At 40.7% G+C, this 23,542-nt stretch overlaps 1 protein-coding gene across 2 annotated transcripts in view; it reads right to left on the bottom strand.

The window, feature by feature from the left end:
- Positions 1–2,178: 2,178 nt before the first annotated feature.
- prkcg (protein kinase C, gamma) overlaps positions 2,179–23,542 on the bottom strand; it is a 32,794-nt gene continuing 11,430 nt past the window's right edge. For both annotated transcript variants that reach the window (XM_008431537.3, XM_017309404.2), the window contains 15 exons: positions 18,256–18,287; positions 18,066–18,148; positions 17,246–17,357; positions 16,158–16,286; positions 15,916–16,072; positions 15,532–15,733; positions 14,651–14,848; positions 11,301–11,474; positions 10,530–10,621; positions 9,995–10,057; positions 9,712–9,850; positions 7,334–7,414; positions 7,077–7,184; positions 5,225–5,365; positions 2,179–4,624 (listed from right to left, as the gene is read on the bottom strand). In XM_008431537.3, coding sequence (XP_008429759.1) covers positions 4,463–4,624; positions 5,225–5,365; positions 7,077–7,184; positions 7,334–7,414; positions 9,712–9,850; positions 9,995–10,057; positions 10,530–10,621; positions 11,301–11,474; positions 14,651–14,848; positions 15,532–15,733; positions 15,916–16,072; positions 16,158–16,286; positions 17,246–17,357; positions 18,066–18,148; positions 18,256–18,287 — 1,873 coding nt within the window. In that variant the 3' untranslated portion in view covers positions 2,179–4,462. The remainder of the gene's footprint in view (positions 4,625–5,224; positions 5,366–7,076; positions 7,185–7,333; positions 7,415–9,711; positions 9,851–9,994; positions 10,058–10,529; positions 10,622–11,300; positions 11,475–14,650; positions 14,849–15,531; positions 15,734–15,915; positions 16,073–16,157; positions 16,287–17,245; positions 17,358–18,065; positions 18,149–18,255; positions 18,288–23,542) is intronic.

Here is a 23,542-nt window from a genome sequence, read left to right on the forward strand (position 1 = left end):
ACAACGTCAAAGGTTTAATCAACAAATACAAGCAGCAAACAAAGGTCATGGTCTGAATATTCATTTTTATTTCCAGTTATGAGAGTCCCTTTTATTCAGCTGCACACTGTGGATGCTGATGAATTCGTGACTCTATAGGACCAACGTCCTTCACTCTTTCTGCCCCCCTCCTCCTCCTTCGTCCCCTGTGAGCCGTGTCCTTTTATTCTATTTATAACCCGACTGGTGGAGAAATCCTATATATTTAGCAACGATATCAATAGTCTACAGCACACTCTGACCTGAGGGCATGAGAGAGAGAGAGAGAGACTTAGACAGTAAGAAAGGAAGAGGAAGAGGAGGAGAGATTAAGGACAGATAGAAACAAAGGAAGGAGGAGGCAGCGCTGAAGAAGAGGGACAATATCATTTCACTGCGACTGACAGTGATGGGGCATGAATGCGTGTCCCTCCAGTAAGAGGTCAGGGTTTGGTTTCACGGAGATGGTTAAGAGCAAACTATACAGACAAGTTTGCATCTAAAATGTTATGTACTGTGAGCTAGTTGTTAAATTTCTGCTTCCAGATGAAATAAACAGCGACAAGACTGGAGGGACATTACCTGACGGAGAAAAACATGAATTTTATTGGCTTTTTCAAACCTTTTATCCTCACAACCTTACACTTTGGAGGGGGGGTCAGAAAGTAGTCAATAATTGTGAAATGCAAAGAAAATTTCATTTGATTACAAATACATTTTACAAATAACAGTCTGAAAAATGTGTGGCTCACATTTGTATTGAGGCCACTTTTATCGGATGGCCCAAAATAACCAAACCCCTTCAGAAGTCACCTATTAAACAGACCTTACCTGTGTGTGTAATTTAAAGCCAGCAGAGCACTGCAGCGTTTTGGCTTCGATCAAAGCATATTTATCTGTTAGTTTTCCTTTGGTCCTAATCCAATTAAGAGTATGTGACATGACTTGAAAATGTTCTCTGGCGCTCTCCGTCTATTCTAACTTGGCCTGAGTCATTTTCCAATAAGAATGAGAAAAATATGTGTGTGTGTGTGTGTGTGTGTGTGTGTGGGGGGGGGGGGTTGCGCACGCATGTGTGTGTAGATGTAAAAGTTGGTGCAGACATGCCTGGAAGTCTTACAGCCACAGTAGGTGTAAATGACTGACTATGAATTTACATTAAATGTTTCAGAGTTTTAGAAAAACAAGATGTTATGTTTTTTTTTTCTCCACTTTGCAAATATAAACTATCTTGTTTTGGTCCACCACACAAAACAGAACAAAACTTCCTGTACAATAGTGGCTGCTATGTGACCAAAACATAAATAGGTTCAAATGGAACGCATACTTTTTCAGCACCTTTATAAGCTAAAAAGCCATGTTCAAATTACTTATAAAACATGTTTTTTTCAAAATAGCATAAAAAACAAGTAAAATGGTTCCAGATTCTTATGTCTTCAAAATAGCAGAGATCTGACAGCAGAATATTTTATAGAAAACTATAGATTTTAAGATAGGAAAAACCTTCCATCAACAGTCAACAACAGGGTGTGTAAAAAAAAGATGCTTACACCAATAAATTCTGACTGTAGAGCAAACAGAGCATAATTTAAAAACGTGCAGCAAAGGAGTAGATGTGTCAAACCGTCAGAAAAGTACAAAAGAGCCATGAAGGACGCGCAGAGAAAAAGAGGGGGAAGTGCGGAGGGAGATGGGAAGTTGATGAGATTTTAATGTGAAGGTCAACTTGTTATAACTTTGGATCTCTACAGGGATATTAGTCTCTGCTTGGTGCTGGAGGGGCTTAAGAGACGGGGGGGAGTGGGCGGAGCAGCTGCGGGGGAGGAGGAGGAGAGAGTGAGAGGCTGCCCCAGAGGAGAAGGGAGGGAAAGTGAGACGCAGGGGAGGGGAGGAGATGGCGGGAGGGTTTGCTGCTTCGACAACTCCAGTCCCACAGCAAACAGAGCGGTCAGCATCTTCTCTCCCAGCATGCGTGTGTGTGTGTGTGTGTGACTGAGAACGTTAACATGCTGGAAATTGGCCTTTTCTGTTTGTTTCGTTGTGTTTTGCGTGTGCGAGTATGTGTGAACGAGAGGGAGTGACAGAGAGGCGTGTGGAGAACACGAAGCGGGAGGCATTCCTCCGCAACTTCACACGACGACAGAATGAGACACGTCACTGTGACTTTCTCAGTTGGTTTATTTTGAAGTTATTTCTCCAGCACACGAAAACAAAAGAAGTCAACTCAACAGACAAACACACAGACTAGCCATAATAGATTGCTGATTATTACGCATTTCTCTTGTCTCTACTGTATCGAAACACTCAGAGAGAGATTATGAACCCATAAGTTCTATTAAAGAAATAAAACTCATTTGTGGGACTGCACTGGAGACGTTGCGGCCACCTGCTCCGATCAGGCAGGTTTAAGTAAACGCACTGCCTGCTTGTATTGTTTTTTTTTTCCACGTATTGAACAGTCCCATTGAGCCTCCCTTCTAATTACTCCCAATCGATGCTGTGCGCTGTATGTGGTTGCACAGCAAAAAGCTTCCCAGTGTACACAGATAAAAACACAAGTTTCTGTACTTTAACAAGCCAACAAGCTTGTTTGGGTAAGACAACGTGAAGGATAATGTTTTCTCAATGTGCAGTAAAACAATCAGAGGTCCTAATTAAGGTGCTGCGCAAAAATAAATTCCTTAAACCTTTCCACAAGTTGTCCCATTACACACAACGACTTTGTTGTATTTTATTTGATTGACCAACACAAAGTGTAGCATAATTGTAAAGTGGAAGAAAAAGGGATTTTAGATTGTCTTTGTAAACAGAAATCAAAAACTGAGGCGCGTGTATGTTTTACCCATCCTGCCCCGTCATTCTGATGCCTCTAAATAAAGAATTAGAAGCTGCAAACATTGTCTTGCACTCTGCAAACGTGATCTTTATGGAAGAGTGGCAAGAAGAAAGACAATGTAAAAAAAAAAAAAAAAAAGTCATGACAAGTTCTGTCTAAGCTTTGCCTCAGGCCAGAAAGGAGCGATTGAGGCCACCATATGGATGTGGAAAACCATCACTCCACATAAACCTAAAGTCATCATTCCCACAGAGAAACAAGGTGGTGGCCGCATCATGGTGTGGGGATGCTTTTTGTCTGCAGGAGCTGACCAGAGTTAACAAGAATAATAATACATGAGAGCTCTGGAGGTAAATCTGTCACAGGTCACAAAAGAAGTGTGACAATGTTCCTGAACAACAAGAGCTACATTAGTTTAGATCAGCATGTGTTGGAATGGTACCGTCACAGTCCAGATTCATGAAAAACCTTCGAAAATTGTTTTCACATCCAATACAATTGTGCTCGAGTTGTTTGGAAAGAAGAAGAGTTCAACATTTCTGTCTCTAGATGTGCAAAGCTGGCAGAGACATGTACTGTAATCGCATCAAAATGAGGCTCTGCAAAGCATCGACAGGAGAGAGGTGAATACGTACCAAACCGTTTTCAAAACCGTGCAGCATTTTCTTCCCAATTCTTAACACCACTGGTGTTGGTCTCTCTTACATCCAAATAAAATCAAATAAAGTTTGTGGTTGTAACATATAAAAATGTGAAAATAAAAGGTTCATAGAGTATTAATGCTTTTGCAAGGACCAGCTTTAATGCAAACATGGTGTTTAATTGAAAGTAATGCAACTGAAAGTCCAGCAGTTTGAGGGCAGCAGTGTTGCCTACAGTCACTGTCACACTGCGTCATTTATGCACCTCCATGAATCGGCTGAGGTCACGACATTAAACTGAGAAGTTGAGGCCGGTTAAAAGAGCCTCAGTGAGTCTTTTTTTATGATTATGTAATCAAATTGGGAAAGAGAAACACGTCTAGCCATTTAGACAGCTTCATAGTCTATGAGTCAGTTTTAGATTTCCAGTCTATCAGTTTAGATCTAGATTTCAAAATGCACATTTAGGTGCTGTGGAGGCCATAATTATGATGGGAATGTATTTGAGCTAAATAGACCTTCAAGGAAATGTAATTTATGAAAACAAGATCACGAAAAGAAGATTTCTTTTGCATATTATTTTCTGAATAGCAGTATGAATAAAGATGTTAAAGGTAAATTGCCTGTTCAGAAAACTGGGGACATTTATCTTCCTTCTAGCTCTATAAAAACTATCCGCATGCAAAGAGATTCATTTGTCTGTCTGACGCCACAACAGTCTTACAGCAGGTTAGGACAGATCTTACAAAAGAAAAGAAGTGTAGAGTGGCAAGCCATGGTCAATACACATGCAGTAAGAGGACACACACATGTCAGTGGGGGAATACCGACTTGTCTTGGCATTTTAATGTAAACGTCAGAAGTTTGTCACAAGAGGTGAAATATTTGCTGCTAATTTTCATACTCTGGCTCTCAGCTATAAAACTACTTTCTGATACACAACAGGGAGAATTGGAGGGGACAGTTTTCAAATAGCTGTGAGAGGCAACGGAGCAAAGTCTGGGTTGAAGAAGGAGAATCCCTGGAAATCCTCCTGGTTGATGGCTGCAAGCACATCTGGATCCGATGGGGTGAGAACGGACGGGGCCGCTGTGAAGAACTTGTCGAAGTTCTCGCCTTTTCTCCCGCCCTGATGAGGAAAGGCAGGTAAAGCACGAAATCAGTCACTCCGGCCTCACAAAAACGCCACGGTTAATTACTTAAAAAAGCCCCGACTCCCTCTAAAGAAATATTGAAAGAGTCTGCCAACATGTCTCTCCTGCCCACCCACAGCCTTCATTTCTTGCCGTCTTAGGATGAAAGCCGGCCACATATCTTCCCCACCTCCTTAACCCCACATGACAGCCATTCTGGTGGATGAAATGAATCTCATTTGGCTAATGGGCCTGGCCTCTAACCCCTGAGCACAGTCATCTTCCTCCTGCCACGCCTCACCGTTGGGCGATGTGGCAGCAGACTAGCATGCGGCGAGCTAATGATGACATGCATTTGCATATGGAGGAGTAAAACGCAGCCCTGGGTTCAGAGGTCCTGTCTGTTATTCCTGAACTTTCTGTGTGTGAGCCGGGGAATCCGCTCAGGTGGTGAAAGAGTTGACGGGAAGGAGCGACAGAAAGTAGAGTCAGAGAGTGAGGAGGTGGGGAGAAAAACGAGGTAGAAGGAGAGGGAAAGTTTGGAAGAAGAGGCGATAAAATAAACACACAGAAAGCAAATAGAAATGTCCACTGACAGTTCTGGGTTTGAACGGTGGCGGTATCTCCAGTCGCTCCAGACGGTCCCAGTCTATCCAACGGAAGAACGGATGCTCCTTGATCTCCCTTTCGGCTTCCTCTCCTCCACCCAGACGCTTGGCAGGGTGCTTCGTCAGGAGCTGAAGAAAGACAAAAGACAAAAGTTTCAGAACACGGCAAACTTTCCTGGAATTGAACTTGTAACTAAACATATTGTGTTTTCAGCACTAAGTTCTGTTCAGTTTAGTTAAATGTAAATCTTTTTTTTCGGTCTGTGGTTTGATAAGAGGGAATCTCTCAACTAAGGATGCAGAGGACAATCCCCACTAAGCCTTGTTCTCGTGGAAGGATTTTTCGCTGTTAAAAGGAAGCCATTTCTTTCCACTGTCGCCAGATACACACTCGGGAGGAGGACGATTGCAAAAGTCTGTCCAGGGGAAAGATATAACATCAGCAGACCTAGTTAAAGTCCGAAGAGGTCTGAACTCCATGCTGAACCTGAAGATGTGGACTGGGAAGAAGATGAAAGCCACCAAATCCTGTTTGTTGTGTCAAACTGTTAGAATCACCTCTAACTTCACAACAAATCTTTTCCTTTAAAAAAAAAAAAAAAAAAAAAAGCACAAACCTGCTGCAGCTTCTGCTAACTCCAGAAAGGATGAAGAAATGAAAGTAGATCATAGTGTTAACAAATTCAGTAGAACATCCAGGACCAAGAGGAAAAAGTGAAACTGCTTCGAAAGGATCTGTGTCATCGGAGAGGTTTTCACCGTCCTGGGGATCCACATCATCCAGAAAATGTGGAGCATTAGATCAGATCCCAACAGGAAACCGAAGTGAGCTGAGGGAGGGAAAGAACTTCAGGACAAGCCGGAGCAGAAGGTCGCTGAACTTAAGAGGAAAGACGCCGAGCTGGAGCAACTCTCAAACACAGGAGAATATAGCCGTTTTCTGCAGAAGTCCCCATCGCTGTCGGCACTCGGTGAGTCTACACACTCATCCAGCGTCAATTTCTCTCCTCCAAGGTATTTTGAGGACGTGTTAGCAGCTGTGTCAGCGCTCAGAGAAAAACTACAGGACATCCTGAGAGACACATGTACACAGATCTCAATGACAGTCACTGAAGGCAACGTTTTACTGCCAGAACCAGAACCTAGAAGTGAAGCTGGATTATTAAAATATTCAGGAGAAATCACTCCTGGGCCAAGGACAGCAGACAGAAATCTGTTACTGCAACAAAGCAACTTTGATAGATCAAAAACAGTCTTACTCTGACAATGCAGATTGAAACGCCTCCAACATAAGACAACCCATAAAATTAAACTAATGCAAACAAACTCTACATCGTTCAGATTGTTACATGTTAAGGTTATTGTCATTTTCCTTTCAGTTCCCAATTATGCTGTACTTTTTGATGGTCTACTACAAAGAAAAATAGAAAATCCCAGTCAAGCATATTGAAGATTATATTTGCAATGCGACAAAATGTAAAAAAAAAAAAAAGTTAAAGTAGAATAAATACTGCTGCGTAGTTCTGCCAGGACCTGTAATTAAAGTGATTTGTATTCAGAGCTAGTTGAGTTTTGTTAATTTCAGTCCAGGCCCGCCGTTTTTCCTTCTCATATTATTATTCCTCAGAGAAGATAAAACTTCTGACGGCTGCATAAAATTTCGCAGAGTGCAGCCTGCCTGACTCTAATAAATATAAAAAAAACGAACTTTCAAATAATGTGCAGGATTAATAAAAATGTCCTAATGCACATTTATCAAATATAATATAAATCTTCTAATATAAATCTTGCCCTCAATGTCTGAAGGCTGCAAGTAGAACAGGAGGGGAAATGAACTCACCCCTTTGCAGATAGCCACAGCTTCCCGAGAGAGATTTTTGGGGTAGGAGACACTCTGCTCCATTATGGACTGAAACAGCTCCTCTTCATCGATGCCATCAAACGGCGGCTTGAAGGAAAAAGGGTTTAAAAAAAAAAAAAACAGAAAAGAAAGAGTTTCACCACAGATCAGTGCCGGTTCCTGCGTTTGAAGTGATTACAAAGCACTGCAGGCTTTTATATTATTGCAGTGCAGTTAAGAGTTATTGTGAGAGTTACCTGTCCCGCAAGCATTTCATACATTAATACTCCATAAGACCACCAGTCTACTGCTTTATTGTACGGCTGATATGCCACAATCTGAAAGGAACATGAGTGGAGATCAATTAGAAGAGAAGCAGTGTGGAGATAAGAAGACAAAGAAGTAAACACGAAGCGAAGGTAAACAAAATTATCGCAGTAGGAATAGCCAGAGGAGGAGAGCTGTCAGACACTGAAAAGAAAAAAAAATCAGCGCAGGGAAATGAAAAGCAGCACGGAGAGGAAGTGTATGAATGGGACGAAACTTTGGATTTTTGCGTCCGCGTTTGACTGATTATGCATCCCCCCCTCCCCCCTCCCACCCCCCCATGAGTGTGAGTGTGTGAGAGCTCCTCTTGTCTGTGGAAGAGGGGCACGGGTGAACAATTCCCAGCCCCCCGGGGAATTATATTGTATCCATTCCAAAATGGCAGAAGCAAGAGAATCAATAGGTGTTTACATAAGAGAGTCGATACGTAGTGGTTCCACAGCGAGGTTTACCATATCAAAGACAAGCAGAACAGTCAGGTCCTCCCTCTGTCGGTTTCTCTCTCTCTCTCAACAACAAGTCCAAACAGGTATGAGCACACACACACATTTTAACATTTTATTTTCCAATATAAAAATACACTATTGTGCAAAATTTGCTGTACGTCTTCATTATTCCAAATATTTTGGTCTTCACTGGCGTTCTTGAGCTGCAGGCGGTTTAGTAATTGATCTCTTTAAAATTAAGACTCAGTTTCAAAACAGCGCAGTACTTAGCAGTTTTATATGCGTAAAACCATATGTAATAATTTTTTTCTTTATTTGTAACCCTCATTCAGAGTTCATCACAAATACAAAATGGTAAAAAAAAAATAAAGCAAATAGTTTTCAACTGGATCACAAGAATATTGTTGACGAAAAATTGCCAAGTTTTCTAGGATTTTGTAAAAATCATGATTTTTTTCTCCATTTTTTCCTTTCTCCTAGTGAAAGGAAACACTGGACTCTCAAATCCAGCTGCAAAATAGTTCTACGCCGACTTTCACAGTTTAGAGGCTAGAGACAAAAGGTACATTACCGCCAGGCCACATCTACTTGAAAAAGTATTGACATGCAAACTTTTTCATGCTTAAATGTGTGCAATGCACATGCTGCGCTGCTCGTTTTCTATTTGGACAAATGGAAAAAAAACTTTAAAATGTCAACATATGTGGCATGGTAAGAAACAGTGTGGCGGCAGCTTTAATCTGCAAGTAATTTCCTGTAGTTTATGTTTTATTTGACACATTTATTTATTTTTTATTACATGATAAACGGGCAAGTTTCTCTGATAAGTTGTCCCCGTATTTAGGGTGACACCTCCTCCCTCTGGCAAAAGCTTTGCCCTCCATTTAGGAAGAAATCTCCTCCCTTGCTGCTCGTCATCACTTCTACCCGGGTCATATGTTGGGCTGACTGTTAAAAAACGCAGCCACTCACTTTACAACCGGTCTCTGTAAGACTGTGAAAGGATGTTAAATCTACACAGTGACGTTTTTTAAGGTGAGACAATTCCAAGATGTTTTGGAAACTGCTGACAACACAGGGGGATTCTTTCAACCCTAAAGAATCAGGTGAAACGGATAAAAGTTCTATCTTTTTTCATAAGGCTAAAAAAATCTTCTGTCTTGAAAGTGGATTTTCTTTCTATATCACTACAATAGATTAAGAAAGTGATCTCTTGTAGTTTGTGCTCTTTCACTGATCTGATCCCACGTTTTGGATTGTGCTGTATTCCCAAATGCTTTCTTGCAAAACTGCAGAACAGATTGTGCGTAATATTTTATTAATTTAATAAATGAAGATTTGCCCTAGTGACCCTAGTAATCTCTGAATAGTGAATGGGGAGACTATTGGTTGCAGCACCTGTTGACTTAAGATACTGATGGAATCTGTGGGTTAACCTATTTTTGCAACACTCAAACTGAAGCAACCAAGACTTCATTTGAATATGAATAGAAACATTTTAAAGACAGAAACAAACTGTTAGCCGTGGCGTCATTTTAAGTGTGGAAAAATCAAGGCCAACAATCACGCCACAATAATCTAACCAACTCTTAAATGAAGATTTGAGAGTTACAAAGTATTGAGGTGAAGCTGGAATAACGAGGCTTTTGAGCGGCAGTAGCATGTTCTGTTCAACAGTGTTAGTGCACTAATTGAATAGTGTGAGGTTAATTATTTAAAAATGCTGACAAGGTCAGAGAGGACAGATCAGACAATGAGGAGCTGCTGTGGGTGTCTAACAGTGAAGTGAAGCAGGTCATGCATGCGCAAAGGGGTGAAACAGTGAATCTGACACCACAGCGAGCACAGGGGAGTCAGAGCACCTCAGGGGCGATGTAGTCGGGAGTGCCACAGAACGTGCGAGTGGTGTCGCCCCCGTACATGCCCTCCCTGCACATCCCGAAGTCGGCGATCTTTATGTGGCCCTCGCTGTCAAGCAGCACATTATCCAGCTTTAGATCTCTGAGAAAAGAGGGAGATAAGTTCACACAGCCATAAATCATCTTGATGGAGAGCGTCTTCATCGGTCATTGGACACAAAAAAGGCGTGATAAATCTGCATCGGCTCTGTTGTGTTGTGCCGTGACAGCCGGGCCACGTCTTTACCTGTAGATGATGCCTTTGCTGTGGAGGAAGAAGAGGCCGACTGCGATCTCTGCTGCATAAAACCTAGAGGGAGAGAGGAGACGGTAAGAAGAAAGCTCTCTGGCTACTTTTTCAGAAAAATTGACCCGAGGTTTTTTGGGCAACATGTGGGAGGTTGAGAGGGTGATGAAAGTGGAGAGTAACCAAACAGACATGAAAGAAATCTAATTGGAAAAAAAAAAAAAAGAAAAAAGAAAGAAATAGGGAACTGGGTAAGAATTAGCTTTAGATGATTGATCAAAGATTATAGATTGGATGAATAGCCAGAGGGAGGGAAACTGATGAGAAGAATAGATTAGAGTGAGGAGAACGTTAGAGGAAATGGGAGAGGGCTGCGACTTGAGTTGATAGCCTTTTGTATGAGTCACCAGGTATAATGAACAAAGCTAAGAGATGACTGAGGAGGTAAGTGAACACCGAAATAAAAGACAGAAAGGCAATGAGACTTGTGTGGATGACGGCGGAGATCAAAGCTAGACTTTATCGGACTGCATACGCTGCATGGGGCTCTTTGAACTTCCCGACTTGCTGAATGTGAAACATCAGATCTCCACCATTGACATATTCCATAACATAATACAGACGATCCTGCAGAAACAAACACACACACACACACACACACACTGTGAATACAGAGCCTTGCAGACGTAGTCATACACTTTGAATTTTTTTCCACACAGTCACTTTATTAACATAGACAAAGTATTTCTTCGAGATAACATGTGGTAGACCGACAACAAGTAGTGGATAACTGTGGTACGGTAGGAAAAAGTTGGTTTTCAAACGTTAATATTAATAAAATTATTAAATGTATTGACGTGCGTTCCTATTAAGCCACCTTCACTCCGAGTCCCATAAACTAAATCCAGTGATACCAGCAGTCACATGAAATCCTTTAATGAACATCGTTAATATCTGTGTATTTGTTCTAGGTGTAAGAAAACAAAGAGCATCAATAAGAGCAACTAATTGAATTACCTAATTCACATAAATACCCAATAAAATATAATGAAGCTCGTTATTGTAATATAACAAAGTGTGAAACTTTGGTAGGCGTAGTTTTGCAAAGTGTTGTATTCTCTAAAATAAAAGGCACTCAGCTAAAACCAAAGCTTCAAGAACAATGACTTCACTAAAGAGAACAAGATCATTTTTTCATATTTTAAAAGCAAAAGCAGCCAGCCTGCAATGGAACAACTCCTTAGAGCCTAAATATCAAGCCTGTTCATGGACAATTTAATAACGCTAATATGTTTCACACACACACCTCGGTCTGGAAGGCGCAGTAGAGCGATGTAAGGAAGTGGGGACGCGAGGGGAGCGCCAGAACCCTCCTCTCCACCAGAGCGCTCTCCGTGTCCTCGTCCTGGAAGAGAACGTCCTTTTTAAGGACTTTCACTGCAAACAGATGATCGCTGCCTCGCTCTTCTGCCAGCAGCACCTGAACAGGACCAATGAGTGAAAAGAAACCACGTCAGGTGAAGCAACATATCTCCCAAGAAAAGTACAAAAGCTGGAGTGTGACGATTTAAATTGTGCAAAGGTTCATGAGTTTTACCTGAAACGGTTTCTGATTTAAGATTCACCTTTCCAGAGCCAGGACACATTCATCTGTACCACTTGTTTTTTTTTGTTTGTCATTATTGTAAGACAAAAGGTGATTCTCAATCCAATCATTCACCACCATAATTAGAACTAAACATGTCTCGTAGCACTTTGCTGCCGGCTGTGACACGTTTTTAGGTCATTGTGTGATGGATGACAAGGTGCTCCAGTTGGGAGGAAACTAGTTCTGTCAGTGTGCTTTTGAGGCAAAATTATGGCATGAAGGAGTAAAATAATAATCTAAAAATGTAAATCTATAAAATGAAATGATCTTCAGGATCAGTCACAATAGAGGCATTCCACAAAACACATGCAGTTTATCTCTGCGTGCCACAGTTTTACTGCAAAAAGATGTCAATATTTGTTGTTGTTTTTTTATTATTATTTATAAATGCACTGCATGTTTTATTTTTCTTGGGAAATAAATTGATTTTTTTAGCTAATCCTGTAATTTTCCACATCAGATTTCTTCTTGGTCTTCATACTGATCACCTGATTTGTGTTTCTGAACCCTTCCAGGGTTTAGGCTGCCTGGTTTCTTCACTACATTGTTGGATCCTGTGTTGATGGTTCTGTAGTGTCTTGCAATGAGTTTTGAGCTTTGAGTTTGTTTGTTAGTTTTTTTGTTTTGCTTCGGAGCTTTTGCTTGTATACCTTTCGGTACTCCTCTGCCTGTGGTGTCCTTTACATCTTCATTTGGGTTCTTCCATCTCACCCTTGTGGGCACAGAAGGGGAAACTTACAAAACCATTTTGAGGCTGTGTGTGGAAACCTGTGTTTCTGTCTTTCTAATTCTGAAACTAAATGTAGAGGTACTAACTAAATGTATTTGTTAGGTGAAATTACAAAAATGTAGTTGCACACAAATCAGTTTATTATTCCGGCAGATTTTGCTAAATAGAAGAGCATCAATTTAACCAACACCTATTCAAGGTTCAGTGTTTGCTGACCCCAAGGGCAGAAAGAAGGAAGACTGTATTATGTTTCTGTTCCTGCTTGTATTTAGAGCTATTTGCCTTTTGAAACTAGTGCAGAAAATAAGCCTAACCTGGAGCAAAACTGGAGGCATTTCTCCCCTTGAGGCTATGAGCAGGACTATGCTTTTCTGACTGTGGCTTTTTCTATTGCCACCATTAGTCAAGGACAGGCCAGGTCATGAATACTCCTAAAACTAAAACATGGCTCCTTATTCCAGCTGCCTGGGACTGTGAAAATTAAAATAATTGAGTCCCATAAAACGGAGGAAGATAGTATTTTCATAGAGCAGTTCCCCTGCTTCATAATGTGATAAAAAAAAAATGGAAGCTAACAGAAACTGTCGAGGTCAATTTGAGGTCTGAAAGATAAAAAAAAACACTTTTCAAAAGGCTTTCAGGGAGATTAGCAGAAAACGCAGCAGAGGCTGACTTTTCCAGCGCAAACCAATCTTTAGAGGAAAGTCAACAGAAACAAACCCTTTCTGAGGCATTAATAGGGGCTTTCACAACAGATACAGTATTTGCATATTATCTCAGTAATCTCCAGCTGCACAGTAGTTTATTTGGTTTTCATGCAAAAAACAAAAAATAAAGCACAATTGAGAAGTAAAAGTGAATGTCCGTTACATAAAATCTCAAAAATGTATTTAGTCCTATGAAAAAGGTTTAAGGGCGGGCGATGACAATGGTTGAGATTCTCTGTTTAAATTTTGAGATGAAACGCCTCTCAAACCTCAACTTGCTGAAAATGCATTAAAATGTGTAAAGAACAAGTACATCACTTTGTGAAGACAGAAGTATGCTCAGCCTGGCATAATGAAGGGTTTAATCAAAGAGAAGCCGCGCCTGAAGATTTCCAGAAACATTAACGTCACAAGTGAAAAAAGCAAAGCAGCTCTTTGGTTATTATCAGACATTAAAAATACATTGAGAGGAGATTTGAAATTGGCTGCTTGTGGGCAGCTCTGACTGCTAATGATGCTATAATTTTCCACATCGAGAGAACCGCACGATACTGGTTTTAGTGAAGCGATACGGTCAGGAGCAGCGCAATATGCTGACAACAACCCTGCTTAAAATTGTGCTGCCACTCTGCAGCGCTGCACTGTAAGGGGTTTCTGGCCGTCGGAGATAAAGTATCTCATTTCAAATTGAATGGTGGAGAAAATTATACTTTTTCATATTTTATAAATCAACGCAACAGCAAAAAATAGCTTCTTGCAGAAGATTATGCGTGTGAAGTCGCTGTGAGAAACACTGCGGGTCCCTCTCTGAGTGTGTCTACTGCTTTGTCTCGTGATTTTACACAAATTCACAAAAAAAAAACTGGACTCCTCATCCTTCATACTTATACGAATCCCTGCAACACATACTTTTTTCTCATTTCCGGTGTAATCCAATTTTCTTTTGGTCATTTTGCTACTTCCTGCAGCTCAGTAATCCTCCTCTGTTTCTTTCCATCTCTGTCAGTTTCATTCTCACTTTTCCTCACTCAGCAGCCCCGGGGCCTGTCTCTCCTCTTCCTTTTTTTTCCCCCACACATCTTATGTAAGTTGAGTCTATTTCTCCTGTCCTCTGAGGACTCTCTGATAGTTATGAAACAACGCTGGGGGATTTCAGAGGAGGGGAAAGGACTCAAAACTAAAATTTCTTCATTATTCTTCATCTACAGGGGAATTAAAGAGAGTAGAAAGCAGAGTATTCCTTGAAATGAATACCTCCATGAGCGCTGCCTATGTGGCATATACCAGCTGGAAGAAAAACTCATGGTCCAGTGACTCATTTAGCAGAAGAAGAGACGATCGAAGCCTGGGTATAAATGAAAAATCTGTTTTGAAACTGGTTCAGCTTTATTGTTCGCAGGAGCTTTAAATGAAATGCCAGCTGAAGGTCATGACAGGAGCAGGAATGCTAAAGCCAGGAATAAATGTTTTTGTTTTCAGTGCGAGGGCCCTCTTTGACATCACCTGCAACCGTTGGATCAGAGGTGTGCAGAGAGAGGATGACATTTTGACTCTGAATCTGCCGCGGTTACCTTGCCAAAGCTGCCTTTGCCCAGCACCATGAGGAAATTGAAGTCATGGATTCCCACTCTGACTTTGCCAGGACCCGAAGAGTGTATGGGCAGGCAGGACTGGATGGGGGTCGGAGACAAGACCACGGGAAAAGGCTCCGGCATCGGGGCGGCCAACACCTGAGGCAGAGAGGGCGTTGTAGCGTCAGGCTGAGGTTCCTGGAGGGTCATAAGCAGAGAGATGAATTAGTGGATGTAGTCATGAAAAAAAACAACAACACCCTACCCACTTTCAGTCAAACAATTCTGCACCCTACTGGATGCAAAAAGTAACAAGGAGGTGGATTTAATTTAATCTGTTGGGATTCAGTGTTGCAAATTGGTGAGTAACTGAAAAGAAAATGGAAAATTTACAAAAACAAACCAAACAGGTGTAGAGAGCAAATGCTTCCAGTCTCCTTTTGCCTGATACCCTTAAATAAAATCCTGCACAACCAGTGGCTACAGAAGTCACCAAATTAGTGAACAGAGTCTGTAGATGTGAAAGTTTGGGCAAGAAATACACCATGAGACTTGTGACTATATATACAGAGTATTGATTTAGATCATCATCATTAATTCATTAGACAAAATCCGAACGAAACTACACTGAAGTTTGTGATTAATAAATTCTACAACAGTTGATGGGGGTGTAAATATTTTGTGACATACTGCATTGTTTAGCTCTCAAGATAAAAATGATAACAATAAATCATCAAGACAACTCAGGACATAGAAACAATGTAAGCAGGTGCAAATGTTTTTATTAGGTCTCAACAATTATGCACCCATAAAAGCTCACAAAACAAAATGTCTCACTGTGAACAAATATAGTGCACAGAGGTCAACAGACGTCCTCCTACCTGCAGATCTGGATCTGGTACTGGGATGTTGTAGTATTCCCCCTCGTCCTGTGCAAGCAGCTTGAACCAACCGCATATAGGACGTCTGAAGATCTCACTGACGCCGAATGAGAGCGCTCCCATGAAATCATTCCTGGACGTCCGGTCCCAGTCCCACACCTCCACAGACAGACGCCTGTCCCACTGGTTGCCTCGCACTGAGCTGAGGAAACCCAAAATGCAAACTCAAGTGGGGAAGTTTTAAGTTTTATCTTACTTACAGGACGCAAAAACAGGACAGAATAATATCTTCAAACAAACGTCATACGTATTTACACATCTCCTCCAGCATTTTTATTCGCACTGTCAGATTTCCACCTTGGGTTAAATTTCGCAGGGACTCACAAGGTGAAGCTCTCATTCCAGACAGGATTGAGTGTTGAGCGGATGGTCTTCGTCTTCTGTTTGCTGTGGCTTTTTGGGTCCGGAATCAGTTTTAGTTTCACATACGGGTCTGACAAACCGTTCGGATCCATGGGCATCAGATTGCGTGCCTCCCGAACTGCAGGGTCACAACAGAACCAATCAATTAAAAAGGGAATAAATCCTTCATCGTACGGATGAAATAACCCAACACCTCCTCTCACCTGTGACGTAGATGTCCTCTTTGTCTCCTCTGATGGTCAGGTGGATTCTCCCTCTTTTCTCCGTGTGATCCTGACCACACAGACTGGGAACGCTGGTCTCGCATCTCCGATGGACATTCATGTCGCAACCTTAGCGTGCAGAAAACGCAAACAAAAGGTGAGAATGCAAAAGACATGAAAGTGTGAAACAATATAAAAATGTCAAAAAAGAGACATTTTTGAACTCCTTATACTAATGAAATAGTTTTGAGTTTTTCCCATATTTGTTTGGGTAACCTTTAAAATGCAGCAATCAGTTCGTGACATGTTTACAGAATAAATAAATATACATTTCCTCTGTAATAAAAATGTTGCTTTGTAAATCAAATTAGGTTTCTAGACTATAATAATTGAAAGCTCACTATATTTGTCCAAATGCTTGTCAGAAATCATCAGAAAATTAATTTAATCTGGACAAATTGTACGGGACAAAACTATTCATTAATCACCATTTTGTGATTAATTGTTTTTGGTTTTGCGGGGTAAAATATGGGTTGGGTGAGTTCCAATTTCACTTTTCATAATTAATAATTCCTGTGGTCTGCAGTCCTTTTACTGAGATGCTAAAGAAACATTAACCCCTTCCCCACTTGTTGCTGTACACTGCTGGTCAGATGGCTTAAAGAGAACTACTACACTTCTCCCTTGGTGACAAAACATACAGATTTTAAAATATTTCTGGGCACCATGGAGCTCTCTTACCGTTTCAAAACCACAGCTGGTGAGTTACACGACTCATGTCTGTGAAGCAGCTGACTGCACATTATTTTAGACAAAAAAAAAGTGATCTTTCTCAGTTATACATTTAATTAATTAGATCATGTTGAACATTTTGTGAAAAAAATCTTTTTGCAAAACGAAACTGATGTTCTTACTCAGTTATCCCACTGTGAGAATCTACCTTCCTGTCATTTTTGTCACGTTTTCCCTCCCTTTGAAGATGCAGAGGTGAATTTTACGTTTTCTTCAAAGCAAACCGATATTAAACCCAGCAGTTCATTAGGAACATCGGCAGAGTGCAGCGGGTCAAACTGGACGGTGAAACTCACTGGTGCATTTCATGCCCTGGTGTATGAGTCCATACAGCAGCGATCCGCAATGATCGCAGAACGTGGGGCTGGAGTAGGTGTGGATCTTAAATGTGTGTTGACTCTTCAAGTCCTGGAACGAAAAAAACAAACGAGCAAACAACCAAAAAAAAAAAAAAAAGAGCAAGAGAGAGAATCCCCTCATTAAATAGCACAATCATATGCACACACTTTCACACATTTATGGTGTGGGTGACTACTGATGGTACGAGCCAATTAGATTTCTCCACTGGGAGAGGAAATTCACTGCATCCAGGCAAGTTAGTGAGCATGTTAGTGTATATTTACTGTACAGGAAGGAATTAATCATTTTTATCTCTTCATAACCGCTCCGCCACCCTTTCTCCCAAACTGTATTCCCTCCCTCGTTGCTATTAATAACTGCTGTCACCCCACTTCTCCTGAGGAAAAGACAAATCTCCCTAATATCCTCAAGATGCCACACGGAGGAGGGCTGAGGAGTCTGCTGCTCTCTCCATCGTCTAATTCTCACTCTTATCAGTCTTTCTCACCCCCTCCTGCCTCCCTCCCTGCCACACAACCTTTCCTCTCTATCTGAAACTCCCTACATCCCCTTGCAGGATGACATGACACGAGCGTAGATGTCACAGATGAGACGCAGAGGAAGCGCGGATTGACGGATGAGTCACGCGCGCATGCCATCGGCGACGAGCGGGAAGGCTAAATGCGTGGATGATGGTGCGCCGCGCAAGTCCAGGGGAAGGTGGGGAAACTTGAGGATATAAATGGAAGTGCGGAAGCCGATAACAGGAACACTCACATCGGGCCTGAGGGCAGTCACAGATCCGGGACATGTGAAGGTGACAAACTCGTGGCATCTTTTATGGACCACAAAACTGCAAACTGGAGAAAACAGGGAGGATGAGGCTGAAAATTGTTATCAGTTTTCCACAGAGCCATATCAGAGAAAATAAAAATAACAGGCAACAAAACAGCAGACCAATCTCTACCTTGACACTGGAACCCCTGCTTGCCGATGCCCCTGAATGAGAAAGACACACGGCTTAGGACACAGAAACAATCTGCTCTCATTCCTCTTCAACGTGAAACTGTCCCGTTCAATCTCAACCAACTCTATTAATATAAAAAGAAAGTAATAAAAAAAAAACAAACAAAAAAAACAGCAATGGTCACTTAAGAAACTCAACATATTTTTTGTGAAGCAGCCAAGTAGCTGACTTGCTCATACAGAAGCACACAGACTTAATTTTTTATTCTCCTAAAACACCGGCTTGCTCCCTGTGTCTCCTCAGAGCTTTAATTGAATAATTAAAGCCATTGATTGGCCAAAGCGTCCATTCAGCAGCTGGCTCGGTGTGAATCAAGTTGATTTGGTTGTTTAGAAAGTCAAGCAATTGAGACACGCTGGAGAGCTCCACAACAATCATACCAAATGCGTCCAGGGAGTTTAAACTGACCATAATCACTGATCAGCAATCAGTTCGCCATCTGGCTGAGAAACGATTATAGATGGGCTTGAAGGAGGCGATCTGATCCCTGATCAGCATGCAGCAGAAGTCTGGAGCCCCGGCGCTAGGACAGGATAGATGTTTCACCAGCAGGGGGCGCTAAAGAACCAGACATGGATTTACTGAGAATTCACTGCTTTGCTTGATGAGCTTTTTTTTTTTTCTTTTTTTTTTTAAATATGTAGAAGTGCATCTTAGATTTAACTACTGAATAGACTGAATAAATGCTTCAGTTAAACATAAGTAAACAAAACCAGCTTCTCCTTGGAAATGTCTTGCTAATAAATTTACAAAGACAGGAGGAGTTATTCTGAAAAATGCTTAGATTTCCTTGCTGTATTTAAAGCATTGGAAGTGGCGCAACATGGACGATAAACTGATGGGAAATAATGTTAAAATATCACCTTACCCACATGTCCAGGACATGCTGACCTGGTTTTAACTCATGGTTAAAATCTTTCCATTAATGATTCATTCTAAAATTAAATTCTAACATTTTAAAATGCACGCTCATACTATGGAGTAAAAAGAGCACAGTGACATATTTATACCATATATGTTCCAACACTGCTTTGCATCTTTCCTGCTTTGGTCTCCATGTCGTCGTTTGTTTGTTTATGTCCTCTGAGGCCGTCACAGAACAGCTGGATTTATTCTGTGATTAAATTAAACACAGTTGGTTTACTGGTTAGGTTATACCTGAAGGCAGTTGATTTCACCTGATTTTATTTTGGGTTATCACACCAAAGGGGGTTGAAAACAAACGTACACTACAGTTGATTTCCCTTTTGGTGTAAAAAACAAAAACAAAAAAAAACATAATTTTCACTCTTCAATTGTTGATATTGCAAATAAAATCTGATAAATTCATATTTGTCAGTGTAATGTGTCATAACATTCAAGGAGTATTAATATGTTTGAAAGCTACTTTTCACATGTTTAAAAACAACTGTTGCAGACATAATACTTTTTGGTCTAACCTGTGATGTTTCATTACGATGTTTTCATTTAACATGCTTTTATGACTTTTGCTTGCTAAACACATAAGAAATACACATCATCTTACGTTACATTGACTTATTTTCCAAGTGATCTGCTTTCTGAGTTTTTCTCTCTCTTGCTCCTGTTTTGCTGATCACTTCACGTGCAGCATGTCGCTCCTCATCCGCCGTCATTCTAAATACTCCCTAGTTTCCCTTATTCGGTGTCAGCGCCTTGCCTTTGTTTTACCTGGTACTATTCATCATCATGTCAACTTGTATTCCTGCTCTCCTTAGTTCTGGATTACTCCATTTGTGATTTCCTGCATTGCAGCACGCTCAGCTTCCTTTTAGTTAAATAAAAGTTTGATAGCTCACCTGACTGCCTTCCAACTGTCAGGCTGCATCTGGGAGCTCATTCACTCCACGCCTTAAAAGATATTGCAGATCGGGGACGCAGTGGAGCGAACTCGCATTTAAGACTTCCTCTGACTCGGTTATTGTTGTTAGGTCTGCTGTTCTCCAAGACACTTCGTCTGAAGCGTTTGCAAAACTAATTTTAGCCAAGGGCATCAAAACTGCTGATTGAGTTAACGAAATATTATTTCAGCAGATAGTTTAGATAGTTTATAGAGCAAATATTTGTTTGAACAAGTCTCCAGTAGGACAAATTAAAACATATGACTGTCATTTAAATGTAAACCATTAAAGCAGATAAGAATGTGCAGCAAAATGCTGTGTGAATATTAAATAATAATCTTTTAGATGTAGGAGAAAATGCTTGAGCGAATGTTTCAATATGGCATCCACAAATCTAACAAAGCCGTTTAATTGACAAACTACAACTAAGCAACTGATTGCAAAAGCGCTAAATGTCACAAAACCTGTCAGCAACATTTTAAAATGAACACAGTTCATCAATGACTGTTTTCTTCTAAGTATGAGCATGCAGAAGTCTTTGTTTTGTATGAACCACTGTGTGAAACTGGTGCCATTTGTCACACCCGACTATTTTACAACTGGTAATTTCACAAACAACTGGGACTTAATGAACTCACTGCTGCCATTCAGGGAACATGCTCTGATAAGCTTTCCACCTCTTCTCTGCCATCTGCCCACATCCACACCGTCAGCAGCATGTAAAAGTGAGCTAAACATTTCATCAAAGGAAACATAAACCACAGGTGAAAATATTTTATGTCTACGGGGGCACTGTCTGCTCGTGCCACTGTGATTTGGTTCCTCCCTACTTATCTATTAAAGTCGGTTTGTCGTTAAAGAGATTCTGAAAATGACAAGTAATCTCTCACATTAAATTAGGGAAGATGTTCCTACTTATTTCCTCTTGAATTTTTTTCCTTTCTTTATCAACGGTGACTATTTTAGCCATTTATGCTTACTTTGGTGTTAAAAAAACATATGTTGTGTTAATTAAAATAAATACATCACTGTTTCCTTGTGCAAAATTTTTTAGTTTATGTAATAGGAAATTGGTAACTACAGCTTACAGCTGGAAATGAGCAACATACAGGAATGCAAATTTGTATATCTGGTAAAAATGCAATCCTTCGTTTGATTTTCAGGAAAAGAGTGGATGGTGGCAAAGACAGGCTCGAAAATTGAGTAGAAAACATTTCTGCTGAAGTCAAATATTTGCACGTCACTTTGTTTTATTTGGAGAGGTTACGTGATTAAATAACGAGGGGCTTCATTTATGTATTTTGAGGTATGCAGTGACACACTGTAGCTGTAACTGAGCTGTGAATCTTACTTAAACATGAATCAGTGTAAAGTCTGAAGCTAGTCCTGAGTTAAGCTCATATACTATATTTCAAGCAAAGTTACTTGCTCGGCACCGAAAAGCATGTAAATCATGTAGAAATGCTAAAACGCATAAACTGTAATTGAAAGACAACATCTGACTCAGTGTGAGCCGAATCATTTTAGAAGGAACAACTTAACGCTTAGATAATACTTTATCTAAGCGTTTAAACAATTTAGAAAGCAGTGGTAAATATGGAGACATATTTATGTATTTGTCCTGTACTGGTGGGCGGTAATGACACATATTTTATCTGTACTTTAAGCAGGTTAGATGTACTGCGCAAAGGTATCACCGGAGACGATGTTGAATTAATGTTTTATGTCAATTGTTTCACATAAATTTTCATTTCCAACCAGATGTACTTGCATTCTTGAACAGCAGCAGCATCTCTGGGTTTTTGAACTTGACTGACTGAGTTTCCGCAGCAACACAGACGCAATGAACTGCTGACACGGTGTTTCCGAGGCAAATGGGGATATGAGTTTAATTTATATTATTAAAAATTGATTAATCCTTGATCAACATCGATAAAACCATGAACAGCATGGTTTTAGGACCCGGGCTTACAAATCATACACAATAGCGTCACATAGAGTTTGTAGTGATGTGTTGCACAGCAGGTAAAGACACTATGCTGGGAAATATGAGGCCCATATCCCAGCTTACTCTACTCCTTTTCAAAATAGGAAAAATTATATTACTATTTTTTTTTTTTTTACTATTCATACCTAATCATGTAATTTGTAATGTCGTCTTGCAGTAAAACAGCCCTTTTCGTCAGCCCAATGAATGCACTCCTTTCCAGAGTGTGGAAGTTATCTCAAGCTTTCTTCTGTGGCAGTTCTTGTATGAATGGTGCAGCGGCCTGCACCCCAAACCAAAAGATTTATGCAGAAAATGATCAAATTCCAGACCAGGATCAAAAGCAGTGCAGCCCTGCATAATGCCTGTCTCCCTGTTCCCAGCAAGCTGAGCTTCAGACTCACCAACTGACACCTAACACATACATAGAAAACTTTTTTAGTTTAGGCCACAATTACTATGTATTTCTTAAAATATGTTTTCACTGTGCGCTCCCTTTGTTGTTTATATGCCCATATGAACCTTATTAAGAACCCACAGTACTCACAGGGTTCAAAAACATTCAGGTTAAGTTAACTAGTTAGTGACGTTTAGGCTTGGCTGTAAGTCCTCTGTGATGCTCTATTGGACCTTTGATGGACTGGAGACCCATCAAGAACGTACCCTGCCTCTTGCTTATTGACTGCTGCCTTCAACCCAGTTTCACTGCGATGCTCCACATGAAACGCCGGGCTTTTTTATCCTCCTCCACAGAGAAAAGCAGTTTCTCTATGCAAGATCTGCAGTCTTTCCTCATTCATCATGTATTGTTAAACAGTTAAAAAAAAATAAATATTGTTTTTAACCTCCTCCAAATATTACTGAGATGTGATTCCGTTATAATAAATAAGTTGCAAAAGACAACAACATTCACTTTCCTGAATTCTGCACATTGACTTAAACAACGAAGTTATTCACTATAACGTTAATCTTTCAATTAATCAGAAAAACCCTCCAGGGGCCTCAGACAGCCAGGTGAGGGCCGCTGCACTGACGTCTTGTTTAAAGGAAGGCGGTTTTCACCCTGAAATAAGTTCAGCTGCTGCCAGCAAAGACAGCAGCCAGTTGGGGAAAAGTCCTGAAAGATACCCAGAGGCTGCTGGCAGAGCTGGCGCCCTGCATCAACATATGGTACATCGCCACCATATGCCCACGCATACGAGCTCCTCCACACACAAATGGTTGCTATGAAGTCTTCTAAGAACTGAACACACTCACAGCTTGGTATCATTTTTGTTTGTTTGAAGAATATCAGAGAGTCAGAGATTGACTGTAAATTATTTGGTAGTTACTTCACTGCTCCTACTTTTTCAGAAAATCTTTTTAAAAATTTCATAAAATT

This window comes from Poecilia reticulata, chromosome 16, assembly GCF_904066995.2.
Source record: "Poecilia reticulata chromosome 16, P_reticulata-male-v2, whole genome shotgun sequence".
In the NCBI taxonomy this organism is placed as follows: domain Eukaryota; kingdom Metazoa; phylum Chordata; class Actinopteri; order Cyprinodontiformes; family Poeciliidae; genus Poecilia; species Poecilia reticulata.